The 14,629-nt window shown below is 42.0% G+C and overlaps 2 protein-coding genes across 2 annotated transcripts in view; one reads left to right on the forward strand and one right to left on the reverse strand.

The window, feature by feature from the left end:
* Positions 1 to 5,800, forward strand: part of LAMP2 (lysosomal associated membrane protein 2) — a 34,913-nt gene extending 29,113 nt beyond the window's left edge. The window contains 1 exon segment of the mRNA XM_070759896.1: positions 5,147 to 5,800. Within this exon segment, the coding sequence (XP_070615997.1) occupies positions 5,147 to 5,283 (137 nt within the window). The 3' untranslated portion in view covers positions 5,284 to 5,800.
* Positions 5,801 to 8,891: 3,091 nt separating this feature from the next.
* The window catches only part of ATP1B4 (ATPase Na+/K+ transporting family member beta 4), a 41,428-nt gene continuing 35,690 nt past the window's right edge, over positions 8,892 to 14,629 (reverse strand). Inside the window, exons 5-8 of the mRNA XM_070759900.1 lie at positions 13,835 to 14,031; positions 12,734 to 12,790; positions 12,540 to 12,632; positions 8,892 to 10,294 (exon numbers count right to left, since the gene is read on the reverse strand). Of these exons, the coding sequence (XP_070616001.1) occupies positions 10,133 to 10,294; positions 12,540 to 12,632; positions 12,734 to 12,790; positions 13,835 to 14,031 (509 nt within the window). The 3' untranslated portion in view covers positions 8,892 to 10,132. The remainder of the gene's footprint in view (positions 10,295 to 12,539; positions 12,633 to 12,733; positions 12,791 to 13,834; positions 14,032 to 14,629) is intronic.

Genomic DNA, 14,629 nt, shown 5'->3' on the forward strand with positions numbered 1-14,629 from the left:
CCCCCAGCATCCAGTCAGAACTGGAGAAGCTTCCTGGAGGAGAATCGAAAGGTCTTCAAAGAAAAAAAACCCAGAAAAGGTCCAGTTGCCTCTTGAAAAAGCACCTTTGGGATATCAAATGTGGAAACGCCGAGTCCTCAATCTACAACCCAAACTGGAGACAGAAATTATCTTGCCTAAAGGAAGCAGTTGTTAAAGAGAGTTGATTCTGATTTTCCCGCCTTTTTTTGGCTTGTCAGAAGCCTCTTCAGGAGGCCATAAGTGGCCATCTCATGACCCCAGGACACTGCAACCCTCATAAATATGCGCCAGTTGCCAAGCGCCCACATATTGATCATATTCTGGGGATTCTGTGACAGTCATAAGTGCGAAAACCAGTTCTAAGCCACTATTTTCCCAAAGCGCGGTTGTAACTTCAAAATGGCGGCTGAAGGAATGGCTGTAAATTCAAGATGGCCGCCAGTCCCTCAACCCCAAGAGCCAGAATGGTTATCACTGGAGATAGTTATCTAATGATAACAACAAGAGCTGATGCTGACCACAGCTTTGGGTGAGTCTGGAAAGAGTTGGGCAGCTTATAAATGCGATTCATAAATAAATATATCGAAAGAGGAATGAATTCCATAAAGGAGAGAGAAATTGATCTCCCTCATAAAAGCCGCTGTTGAAAATAATTTGGGTCTATTTGCAAAGAACTTTCATGCTGATAAGTGCACTTATGTCCCACTTCTCGAAACAATGTTGAATATCTTTTAGATATATATATATAAAACACTTAAGAACTTAATAACTCTTGGGTCTCTTGAAACAAATTTATCTTAAGATAAGTACACTTGTAAACTCCATAAAGGTGGCTTTGTCGTGAATTAAGTTTATTCTGTATGTCTCATAATCCTCTTTTTTGGAGCCAAAACTTTTCAGATGATGAATAGGACTGAGAGAAGATTGAGCTGAAGCCCGGATTGACCTCTTAATCTAAATTTTTGATCATTTTTTCCACCATCACTCTTTTAATGCAACAAATGTTCAGCGGGGTTTTTTATATATGTCTATATTTTATGAAAGTTACATCACTTTTAAGCCTCTATGGACATTTTTAATCTAAAAGCTGGTAAATTGTCATGCAAGAAACCAAAGATATCCCCAAGATGCTTGTGGAAGCAACCCCGTAACTTAGAAAACGATGTCAGATTTCACGAAGTTTTGACATTTTCATGATAAGAGGTTATCAAACTTCTAGCCGCAATGCCAACTTCTTAAGGGAGAAACCATGATATTAAAAAGAAATAGCTAGAGGTATAACAAGCAGGAAGAGGGAGATTGTGATCCCGCTATATAGAGCGCTGGTGAGACCACATTTGGAAGACTGTGTTCAGTTCTGGAGACCTCACCTACAAAAAGATATTGACAAAATTGAACGGGTCCAAAGACGGGCTACAAGAATGGTGGAAGGTCTTAAGCATAAAACGTATCAGGAAAGACTTAATGATCTCCATCTGTATAGTCTGGAGGACAGAAGGAAAAGGGGGGACATGATCGAAACATTTAAATATATTAAAGGGTTAAATAAGGTCCAGGAGGGAAGTGTTTTTAATAGGAAAGTGAACACAAGAACAAGGGGACACAATCTGAAGTTAGTTGGGGGAAAGATCAGAAGCAACACGAGAAAATATTATTTGACTGAAAGAGTAGTCGATGCTTGGAACAAACTTCCAGCAGACGTGGTTGGTAAATCCACAGTCACTGAATTTAAACATGCCTGGGATAAACATAGATCCATCCTAAGATAAAATACAGAAAATAGTATAAGGACAGACTAGATGGATCATGAGGTCTTTTTCTGCCGTCAGTCTTCTATGTTTCTAAGTTAATGAAGAATTCTGGTGGAATTTCAGCCATTTTGAAATTCTGGCCATATTTCATTTCAATCATTGGCAAAAGGCCATCTTGCAATTGATCAATTGTTCTTTTTTATTTTTCTAATTTCCACGGAAAATGTTATGAAGGCATCTCTTAAGCTGGATATTCTAACTTTGTAATGTCTGTGTGAAGACTTTGTGGACTTCAACTCCCAGAATTCTCCAGCCAGCTATGCTGGCTGGAGCATTCTGGGAGTTGAAGTCCACAAGTCTTAATGTCGCCAAGCTTGAAGAGGCTCTCTTTTCAGAAAAAGTCTTTTGATTTTTATTCTTTCTTTTTTTCCTCCCCTTTTTGTCACCCCCTTTCTCATCTACAGCGGGAGAATGCTTGTTGGATGATGACACTGTTCTAATCCCAATAATAGTTGGAGCTGCCCTTGCAGGCTTGGTTGTCATAATAGTGACCACTTATTTAATTGGCCGAAGGAAAACATACGCTGGTTATCAAACCCTGTAGGGTTTGACTATTCCCACATGGAAGCCAACTGGTGACTGTCTATTTAAAAAAAACGGGGAGCTCCCTCCCCCCCCCCCCCCCCCGAAACCCAGCCAACAACTGATCTCAACTAATTGTAATAAGGACTTTGCAAACTGCGTTGGAGAGCTTAGGAATGGCTCTGGAACGAAATTTTAGATTGAAATAGGGTTATATCCAGCTGTACCAGTCAGTCAATAAGTAATTTTTGAGAAGGGAGGTTGGTTTTCACCAGTCTCAATTTTAGGATATTAAAACAATAGCGGTGCAGATCAAAGCATTTGCTAATTCTGTGTTGTATAGAAACCAATGGTTAACCTGGGTGCTATAACAACTGTAAACTGGGAATCTGGGCCTATCTACAAAGCTGTTTTCTTTCAGTGTGTGACGGCGAGAAAATATGTTGGGTTAACTACTTCAGCCTGAATAAGCTTAATTAATGCATTATTTTTCCTTTCTCTCTACCAATTTGGTAGCAGTTATTAATTCCAAAACTCCTCTCGAGTCTTGAGACTTAAAATTACACAACAGCAACGTTTTCAAATATTGGAGGAGTAGGTATATTCCTGCCTTTTGTGTACCAAGCAAAATGAGTTCGTTGTCCTCTTTAAAAAAAAAAATAGAATGAGAACATTGTCGTTTTAAGTATCCTTAGTTTGTGTAGCAGATGTCCAAAGATTTAAATTGCCCTCTAGCTGAAGGTCTTACTACAAGCTGGGTGCAAATAGAAGACAGGCATTGTTAGAAATCCAGATTTTACACTTTTTGTATTTGCAGCCATGTGTAAATGGGGCGGAGGAGATCTTAGTCTCAGAAAGCTGCTCCTTGAAAGTTGCCTGTAAAAATTTTAGTGCATAAATCCCCATTGTAAACCTTTTTAACAAAAACAACCGGCCAAGGGCTACTATTTAAGGTCTTATTTTTTCCAATAATGATGCAAAAGTCCGTGAAAGATTGGTAAACAAACATCATAGCAATGGGCTTCTCTGCCACTTCAATCACTTTGAGAACTGGATCTTAAGGTACTTTTAGTCTACTAAAACTTCCTAGTTTACAAACAATTAAATGATCAGTAGCCTATAATTATGTCTATTCTAAAAACCTAGAGGATCAAGTAATCCTACCCTTTGTTTAATATCTTGCTTTTCTCCTAAATGTGCAACCGTAACTAAGTTTGTACCTAAATCACTCTTGCATTATTTTCTTTGTGGGTTCAACAGTTTTTTGTGTGTGCGTGTGTTGGTTAACAAATGCCAGTTAGTATATTTGTGAAATCATTATTTATGTGCTGCCGTAGATATTTACAAAGACCGAACCAAGCGTGTACTTTCACTTGAAAATATATCAGTGCCTCTGTTGGATTTGCACCCAGCTAAAAGCCGGAACAATAGAGTAATCAGCCTGTGTCAATTTTAATAAATGTCTGCTTTTAACTGTTGGAGCAACTATGCTCTTTACTATGTTTGTACTTCTGTGTAGGAATTTGACTGTTTGCACATAGTTCTCTAATAAAAATTCTTCTGTTCATGAGGAAATTTGGTGATGCTTAATTGAAAACCTTTCTCCGGAAAATTGTCTTTGAAGACAATTTTGCCTGTGTTTCAACTGGAATCTGAAGCAAACTCCCAATCTCTTAACTGTCTGTAGCAAAAAAAAATATGTTTATTATTATTGATTATTGTCTGTCATGAACCTCGGTTTGGCTAAGGCATCATTTAATGTAAACCATTGGGGTTGTTTTTTCATACTTGGCAACTTTAAGAAGTCTGGACTTCAACTCCCAGAATCCTCCAGCCAACATGAATCCTGGGAATTGAAGTACATCGTAAAGAATTCTGGGAGTTGAAGTCCATACATCTTAAAGTTGCCCTGCTTGAGACATAGGGGGTCAGTTCTTGTCATCTTCTTGACAAATCACACACAAATCCTCAAGCAAGCACTACCTCCTATCGGGGAAGCTGCCAATACTGAAACTTAAACCTTGGACAACTTTGATTTCATTAGAATTTCTGCTCAGTGATTGTAAGGTTGGAATTCACCCAGGTGGCCAAGAAGAGGCCTTGTTGCAGATGTGGATGTGAGCCAGGTGTCAAGGTGACTCCTGTCATTTTGGACAGTAGAGGGCAGATGTGTAACGGCCGATCTTCACTATTGATGGAACGAGATTCGATCCTAGGAAGCCTCCCTTTAAAATTGGTGGGGTTTTGTTGCGATCGATTTGAGCAGAGTCAAAAGCTAGCTTTAAGCATTTCTCAAGATAGACATACAAGGAAATGCTTTTTCCTCCCTCTTGGCTTGTTCTGGTCTGGACCCCAATTTGTAAAGTATGGGAGGAAGCAACTTTGCTTTTATTTTGCCTCTCGTCCCCATGTAGGGGCCATTTCCAAGGCAGATAATTTTTTTTATAGCTGACAAACAATAATTTACATGGTTACATATTTTTTGCTGATAAGTGAAAAGGAAAGGAGCTTAGTATAGATCTATTTCAGCCTTATTATGGCCTCATCGGCTAGACATACCCTTACAGGATTTGAACTTGTAGCCTTCTCCATGCAAGGCAGGATATTAACCTCTAAGCCACAAGCTCGCTTCCGAATCAGCCTTTAACCAGGAAGAGCTATTTGGTTGGGGTTTTTTTCTTTTTTTGTTTCCTTTTCTGTCGAAATAACCCTGGGATTTTTGAAGATTCAGAGGCGAGCTTGAAGACAATTTACCTGAGCTTAACTATGTTTATCACCCTTTCTCCATCCAGCTGAAGATTGCATCCGAGCGGTCGACAACTTCTTTGTGCCACTCCTGATGGCAGTAGCCTTGGTAGGCTTAGTTTGGCTAGTGGTGATGGCATATTGTACCAAAATTCGGCATCGTGCTGGCTATAGACAGATCTAGAGGTGGAAAACCGATCCAGGGCGAAGTCTTCCCTTTTCCGAACCGCCAAGGAAAAAAAAAAAGGATTTATGGCCTGAAAGGTGTTATTTACTCACGTGTGTTTGTTTCTTTAAAAAAAAATTGCACAAAAGAGTTATTCTGTCGACAGACATTGGGGTTAACAGTTGTTGGATTGATGGCTTCTTATGATGAGCTTAGAAGACACCACTTCTGAATTTGAATTTAAGCCAATAGAAGCATAGACAGGACCTGCCCATTTTGGGGGAGATTTAAATGTGGCCAATGTTGTAACCTTAACAAGTTCATATAGCATCATTTTGTCGGGCTCCAAAAAGGAATAGAAAGAAGAATTATATTAAAGAAACTCAAGAAAAACAGATACTTCTGAAATATTTTTTTTTCCTGTTCTGTACCGGTGCTTTTGCATCACTATGGGGGAAAAAATTGTGTTGTTGAAACAGGGAGTTTTGTAAAATGCTGTGGATGTCGCTTCTCTACAACTAAAAGCGTTTTTGTGAATGTTGAAATCTCCTGCATTTGTTTTTTTCTGCTGCTTTGGTTAAACCTCCGAGACCGCCTTCTGCCGCACGAATCACAGCATCCGGTCAGATCCCACAGAGTTGGTCCCCTCAGGGTCCCATCAGCCAGACAATGTCGGCTGGCGGGACCTAGGGGAAGAGCCTTCTCTGTGGGGGCCCCGGCCCTCTGGAATCAGCTCCCCCCGGAGATTCGCACTGCCCCACCCTCCTTGCCTTCGGAAAAAGTTTAAAGACTCATCTTTGTCGCCAGGCCTGGGGTCATTAGATCTTTCCCCCTGATCAACGAGTGTTTTTTAGTGTGTTTTATGGAGTGAATGATAATGTTTTAATTTTTTTAAGGATTTTTAGGGTTTTTTAATTATATTAATTGGATTAGATGTACTGCTATCTTTTTATATATGTTGTGAGCCACCCCGAGAGGGGCGGCATACAAATCAAATCTAATCTAATCTAATCTAATCATAAATGAATGAATAAATGAATAAATAAACAAATAAGCCAACCAAAATTGCAAACCCATGCAAAAATTTGATCCTTTGTATACCATATTTTTCGGACTATAAGATGCACTTTCCTGCATCCCTCAAAAGAGGGTGAAGATTTGGGTGCGTCTTATACACCGAATGTTGCCAAAGCGCCTCCACCACACTACCCCTACCTCTCAGCCATTTTTGGCCTCCTCATGCCCCCTTTTTTGACCTCTGCATCGTATTTTCAAGTGCCTGGAACTACCCAAAAACGCAACACGCAGAGACCAAAAACAAGTTGTAGAGGCCAAAAATGCTACACGCAGAAGCGAAAAACATAACATGGAGGCAGCAATCGGTCTGGGACGAACCCCAGAGACTCGAATGGGTCTAAAATGGAGCAATCGGAGGCCAAAAACACAAAGCAAGAGGCCAAAAGAAGCCCTTCATGGCACCGGACCAGAATATCTCCGGGACCCCCTTCTGCCGCACAAATCCCAGCGACCAGTTAGGTCTCACAGAGTGGGCCTTCTCCGGGTCCCGTCAACTAAACAATGTCATTTGGCGGGACCCAGGGGAAGAGCCTTCTCTGTGGCGGCCCCGACCCTTGGAACCAACTCCCCCCAGAGATCAGAGTTGCCCCCGCCCTCCTTGCCTTTCGTAAGCTCCTTAAAACCCACCTCTGTCGCCAGGCATGGGGGATTTGAGACTTTCCCTTCCCCCTAGGCTTATAAAATTTATGTATGGTATGTATGATTGGTTTCTTAAATTGGGGTTTTTAAGTTAATTTAAAAAAAATTAAGTTAATTTAAAAAAACTTAAATATTAGATTTGTTTACATTGTATTATTATTGCTGTTAGCTGCCCCGAGTCTACGGAGAGGGGTGGCATAGAAATCTCATTAATTAATAATAATAATAATAAAAACACAAGGCACAGAGACGATTGTGGCAATCCCTGCAGCTTTGAACAGCTGGTTGGGAGTATTCCGGGAGGCCCATCCACCCGCCAATCAGCTGTTCATGCTGAATCAGGTTGCAATAATGTGCTGGAGCGAACCAGGCTGTTTGCAATTTGCTGCAAGGATGTTAGCCAAATGAATACTGATGGATCCTGGTAGGCAGAGGCAGAATTGTTTTATTTTTGTTTTCCTCTCCAAAAACTAATGTCCACCTTATACTCCAGAGTGTCTTATACTCTAAAAAATATGACATATACGTGGTGGGGGAGGGACGTTGACAGTTGGAACCAGAAAAGTATTGGCATTCCTAAACCAAGATCGTGACTCGTTGTAGACTTTGCCTGAAAATGGGAACCAGGTTTACAAATCCGGCAGCTGGATTCACACCTGGGAAGCCACAGTTTTATTGACAAGGCTCCATAATCATCATCGTAAGCCAACAACTTGGTTTAGTCAGCTGCATGGATCAGGCCGGGATGGGTGATTAACCATTCTGGACACAGTTAAGATCCTTGTCTATCTACCTACAAGGTCAGCTACCAAGAACTACAAATTAGGAATTACTGCAGGTTAAAAGAGGGACTCCTGTAATTAATCCTGTCTGGTAAGTTTTCATCTGGGAAACTCCGTAAACCAGGAAGGCAACTTAAGAGCCAAGTGGTTAAGACCGACCCACCAACCCCTCACCCAGCGTAAATTAAATTTTAGAATAGTACTATTTGCGCTTCTGCTAATTTACCTACCAATGCTTGCTTTGGTCGCTAACTAACCCTCTGTCTCTTCTTTTATTTTATTTTTCCATCTTTATTTCTGCAGCTGAAGAATGTAGCAGCTCTGACATACTCTTTGTCATTCCTATTGTGCTGGGTGTCCTAACTGGTGTCTTGGTTATTGTTGGCTTTGTAATTTACATGGTTTCCAAACGCAAGCGTCAAGTTGATTACAGTCCTGTGTAAGCCTCCCTTTCTTTTTTCCCTCTTCCCTTCCTCCACAGTCCTTTTATTTCCTTCCTTTTATTTCTCCCCTCTGCATTTATGTGATATTCAGATGTTGTTGTTTTGAAATTAAAAACAGGAAAAAAAAAACCTATCCATGCTGCTGAGATTATTTTGGACTTGTTATGCTGGGGCTACACAGGAGAGATAGATAGAGAGATGGATGGATGGGGATTGATTGATTGATTGATATAGAAGATAGATAGATAGATAGATAGATAGATAGATAGATAGATAGATAGATAGATAGATAGATAGATAGATAGATAGTGTTCTGTTGGGCTCTCTGGTAGAATCCTTCCAAAAATTCACAGATACAATTTCAGACACACACACGTTTGAAAATTCAAAACAATGTTCTTTATAATGAAAATTCACTTAAACCAAGCCCTCTTTTGGTATAGCCAAGAGCACTCGTCTCCAAACAAGTTGTGGATGCTCCAACACTGGAAATTTTTAAGAAGATGTTGGATAACCATATGTCTGAAGTAGTGTAGGGTTTCCTGCCTAAGCGGGGGGTCAGACTAGAAGACCTCCAAGGTCCCTTCCAACTCATTATCATTATCATTATATATCATTATCATTATCATTATCATTATATCCATCAGGTCATTGTGAGTCCACAGACAGTAAAGACAGAGGCTTGTTAGGCTGTAAGTCCTTTTATTTCAGGGTACAAGCATCTGAGACCCCCCCACCTCCCACCTCTCCACCGCCATCCCCAGCCACCCCTCCCGGTCTGAAACATTGGGAGGCGAACAAGAAAGCAGTCCATACATTGCTGGTTCTCCTTGTTCACCTAGATGTCTACCACCCTGTGCCAAGAACATGGAGTACATGACTAAAATGAAAGTCCCATTTCTGAATTTGCAACTGCGCGGTAGGCCTTCCGTGGAGGTCCTGTTATTCCCCATGGAAATGAAACGGTGCGGCGGGTGAAAGCTTCCGAGCGGACATCTTGAGATGGTCAACATGGAGGAACAAGACGGCCCCTCCCTAGATATCCCTCTTGTCTTCTCTTTGGAAACCTGATTTAGGCGTTCAGGGCTGGTGAACATGAAAAAAACCACATATTTAAGGGGATACCTATCTTGATTGAAAAGGCCTACGCTGCCTACGAGGACGTAACTGTCACTAAATTGAGCCAGAAAAGCAATAGGACAAAAATAACAAGGAGGGTGGGTTTTGGAGGGAGGGTTTGTCAAAGGTTACGCTTAAGGCCAACTAACCGTTTGTTGGGTGTTCTAACGTCTACAGGGGTTAAATCACAGGTTTTAGAAGGCCCTTGTCAGTAATGGCTTTATGAATATCCGTTTCAAACATCGCAACAAAAAAAAAATAGTTAGAAAAGGCTGTCTGGTTCACTTCAATATCTATCCCATACTGGCCCACGAAATACAAAAACTGCTCACTGACCTCTAATATTGACAGTGAAGGTATTCCCCACCCCCAAAAAGGGAAATAAAAAAAATTAAAAAATAAACCAATAAAACCAATTATTTGTGATATTATGGCAAAACTCTCCACCATTTGATGCCAAATTGCCATCCCTTCCGAGGCACCTGGGGAAAGATCTAAAATGCTGTTTTATTTAAAATGCATTTTTTTAAAATAAAAGAAAAAAAATCTCTCATTGGGCTGATGGGTTTCCTCGCAGGGTGGATGTTTCGAGTGCTCGACGTAAGTCTTATCTTGGGAGCGGTCTTTTTATTTTTATTATTTTTAATTTTATTTATTTTCCAAAGAAAAAAACAAAAACCGTCCCTCAAGATAGGTTTGGAGTTTCCTGGTTCTACGTCAATGGCCAATTGGATTATTTTCCCCCCCCTGCGGCGAGGAAACGTTTAATATGCCATAAAGGGTCATCGCAGACGGGGAGCTCTGGCCTTAGCTGTTGACGGTTAGTGTGAAAAGGATCCGTCCCAAAAACCGATCGTTGTTGACAGTGTTGATAATCCCTTTCCCGTTCAGTTGGCATTGGATATTCAGGGTCTGATTCCTTGTAACTCCTGTGAAGTGAATTGCTACAACGGGCTGGGTGTAGTTCACCTGGAAAAGGATCAATCGATCGAGACCTTTTATTTCAGGAAACGAAAAGCAATGCAAAAACAACGTAAGCGATAATGGAACTGGAAAAGGTGCAAAAAAAGGAATGATCAAGGAAATGGAGCACCTCCCTTATGAAACCAGGTTGCAACGCTTTGGTCTCTTCAGCCTTGAAAGACGGCGTTGAAGGGGTGACTTGATCGAAGTGTATAAAATCATGCATGGGATAGAAAAGGTGGATAGAGAAAATTTATTTTCTTCTTGGGAAGAAAAAAATATTTTCTTCTTGGGAAGAAAAATTTCTTTTCTTGGGAAGAAAAATTTCTTTTCTTCTTGGGAAGAAAAATTTATTTTCTTCTTGGGAAGAAAAAATTATTTTCTTCTTGGGAAGAAAAAATTATTTTCTTCCTGGGAAGAAAAATTTATTTTCTTCTTAGGAAGAAAAATTTATTTTCTTCTTGGGAAGAAAAATTCTTTTCTCTATCACACAATACTAGGACGAGGGGGCCCTCCCTAAAGCTCATAGGTCAGAAAGTGAGGACAAATAAAGGGAAATATTTCTTCACCCAGAGGGTCCTTGGTTTATGGAATTCACTTCCAGAAGAGGTCGTGACAGCTGTCAGCCTTGATAGCTTCAAGGCAAGATTAGACAGATTTGTGGACGCCAAGTGTATCAGTGGTTATTGAAAGGGATGTCCAAGTGCTGCCTCTACGTTGGTTGAGGCAGGCAGGATTCCCTTGGGTCCCATTTGTTGGGGGTCAAGGGAAAGGGAGGGTCTTGCCTTCTCTTTCTGCTCAAGATCCCCATGGACAATTGGTGGGCCACTCTGGGACACAGAATGCTGGACTCGATGGGCTTTGGCCTGATTCAGCAGGGCTCTTCTTAGGTTCTTATGATAACCTTTACAGGTGGTGTTAAATATTCATGTAGTAGCCATTTTAGGTGGGTTCTAGGAATAGATTATCCCCGTGATGAGAAACCTATGGCATGGGTGCTGCAGGTGGCATGCGGAGCCATATTGGAGGGCACTAATCAGCTGATTTTCAGCCTTGGAGAAGGCCATTTTGCCCTCTGGGGGCTTCAGGGAGGCTTCCCAGAAGCCCCGGAGTGCAAAAAACTGCCTAACGGGCAAACCGGAAGTTCAGAAAAACAGATTTCCAGTTTGCCCGTTGTGCTGTTTTTTGTACTCGGAGGCTTCAGGAAGCCCCAGTAGAGCAGGCAGAATTGTATAGGCCAGTGATGGAGACCCTTTTTTATCTCAGGTGGCAAAAGAGCATCCACGTGTGCTGTCGTTCATGTGCAAGTGCCAACACCCATAATTCAATGCCTGGCGAGGGCAAAAACATCTCCCCCCCACCAGTGTTCCCTCTAATTTTTTTTTGGGGGGGGCGGAAAAGTATAGTGTCTGAGCGGCAGTCCCTTCGGGACTGGGCGGCACAGAAATAATAAATAAATAAATAAATCAACAAACAAACAAACAAACAAACAAACAAACAAAAAACCCACCCTCTTTTGCCTCAGAGAATTTCAAAATAAAATACTGTACTGTGTGTCTATAACAGTGAGCTCATAATAGGGCAACTCTATCAATATCAAAATGCCACTTAAATAGTTGAGCTAGTTTCAAACTAGATTTTGATTTTCTTTCTCTCTTCCTTACTCCCATTCTTTTTCTTTCTCTTTTCCTTCCTCTCTTTTTTCTATCCGTTTCTCTCTCTTCCTCTCTCTCTTCTTCCCTCTCACTCTTTCCCTCTCGGCTTCTGGGCAGGTTTGGAAAACTCTGAGTTGATGATGATTTTTAAGTGAGCGATTGCTCACTGCTCAGCTTAGAGGGAACTATGCCCCCCACCCCCTGGAGGCTGGAAACAGCCTATTTCCCAACTTCTGGTGGGCCCAGTAGGCTCATGTTTCGCCCTCCCCAGGCTCCAAAGGCTTCCCTGGTGCAGGGGGAGAGAAAAATGCTCTCCCCTATCCCCGACAGAGGCCCTCTGGAAGCCAAAAATGCACTCCCAGACCCTCTGCAAGCCAAAAATCAGCTGGCCGGCACACACATGCACATTGGAGCTGAGCTAGGGCAATGGCTCGCATGCCACCTGTCATAGGTTTGCCATCACTGGTACAGACTGTATCTCCAGAAGTTTTAAACATCTGGAGATTGCCAATGTGGACTTTCTCTCTAGAAAGCTCCTAAACACCACAGGGATTATTCACAAGCAACATCAATCCACCCGTTAAATTTCTACTTACGTGTGTAAGTTTGCCATAATAAGGGAAATACATGGGATCAAATGTCTCGCTTGGGAAGAGGTCGTGTGACTGGAGGAGACTTTCATTGCCTTTCTGCAATTCAAAACAGAATAATTATGCCAACATATGCATAAAAAAAAAAATCGACGGCGGGCGACTCCATTGATAGAAACCAGCTAGCCAAGATAATTTACCTGGATTTTGCAACTCACAGTAATTGGAGTGCCGTAGCCAGGCTGGTACCCGATAATCTGCAAAAAAAAAACAATAGTTTTTTAATTCCCTTTAAAGACACATTGATCTTCTAAACTCCGCTTTGCTGTGGGTAAAATGCAAAACCAGAGATGAGAAGCAACAAGCGTTTCGAGCTTCCTGTTGTTTTATTTATTCATTCATTCATTCACTCACTCACTCACTCTTTCATTCATTCATTCATTCATTCATTTATTAGATTTGTATGCCGCTGGGACGCACACGCGGGCGCACCACAGACGCCGGATTTTGCTTCTGCACATGTGCAGGAAGCAAACTCCCACGAGGGGGATGCATGTGAGAGATTTTGGTGGTTTTATGCTTCTGCGCATGTGCGGAAGTGCTTGCGTCCCCTCGTGAATTTTGCTTCCTGCGCATGTGCAGAAGAAAAATTTGCTGGGATGCATGCATGCGCACGCCAGAGACCTGAGATGTTGCTTCTTCACATGTGGCAAGAAGCAAAATCTCGCAAGGAGATGCACCTCCACGAGAAATTTTGGCAATTTTTTTGCTTCTGCACATGTGCAGAAGTGAAAAGAAAATCACCAAAATCTCTCTTGCGCATCTGTCCCCTTGCAAGTGTTTGTTTCCTGCGCATGCACAGAAGCAAAATCTCAGTGGGACATGCGCACACGCCAGAGATCTGAAACTGCGCACACAGTGCGCCGGTAGTTATGTGTCACATGTTTTTTTGCTGAATTTGAAAATTAAGGGAGACTAGGATACATCTATTTCAACCTTATTTTGGCCTCATCAGCTAGCCATACCCTCACTGGGGCTTGAACCTGCAACCTTTGCCTTGGAAAGCAGAGAATTAACCTCTAGGCTACAGTATCCAATCCCGTGCGCCGGTAGTTACCAGCATCCTTTACCTGACCAGAAGACCTCCAAGATCCCTTCCAACTGTGTTATTCTGTAAAGCCAATGTCCCTTCTCCCTTGCTGTGCGTCCATCCATGTGCTGGACCCACGGCAAGCATCAGACCCGCCACTACTCCAACCTCTAACCCCCAAGAGGAGGCCTGCAAGTATAAAATGACCTACGCGATTCATCTTCAGCAATATGCAAGGCTGCCCCTGCGAATATCCGAAGGTCTTATCCTGAATTCCAGAACACTTCATCAATTGGGACCTCTTGAATTGGCAAGCCTTCTTCACAGCGGTTTCATCGCTCTCTTGCACGAAATAGGCGCCCGAGGTGCACGGGATGTTTCTGGTTTCTTGAACCTTGTCGTCGTATTCTAAAGACAACAGAGAGGACGTTGAGGCACCACAACGTAGATCTTACCGCAACGGGTTTCAACACTAGGCTTTGAAATCAAATTGTCCACTTAGGAAACAACACTGATTGACAATCAATTTCACACGCTGTTATGCCCATTCAACTTTGTACAGAACAAAGTAAAATACAGTGGTATCTCTACTTAAGAACTTGATTCGTTCCGTGACCGGGTTCTTAAGTAGACAAGTTTGTAAGAAGAAGCAATTTTTTCCCATAGGAATCAATGTAAAAGCAAATACAGTAGTACCTCTAGATACGAGCTGCTCCACATGCGAGTATTCCAAGTTACGAGCTGAGACGCAAGCAAAATTTCTGTTCAACACCCGAGCTCAAATTCAGGATGCGAGCCGAGCTTCCACTAGGTGGCGCAAGAATTCCTTGCTTGCAGTTATCTCGGCGTGAAAAACAAAGTCTAAAGGCATTCGTTCGAGATGCGAGTTGATCAACATACGAGCTTGGGTCTGGAACGAATTAGACTCGTATGTCGAGGTACCACCATAATGCGTGCAAATCCATTAGGAAACAAATAAACGCTCGGAATTTGGATGGGAGGAGGA

This window comes from Erythrolamprus reginae, chromosome 8 (assembly GCF_031021105.1).
Source record: "Erythrolamprus reginae isolate rEryReg1 chromosome 8, rEryReg1.hap1, whole genome shotgun sequence".
Lineage (NCBI taxonomy): Eukaryota > Metazoa > Chordata > Lepidosauria > Squamata > Dipsadidae > Erythrolamprus > Erythrolamprus reginae.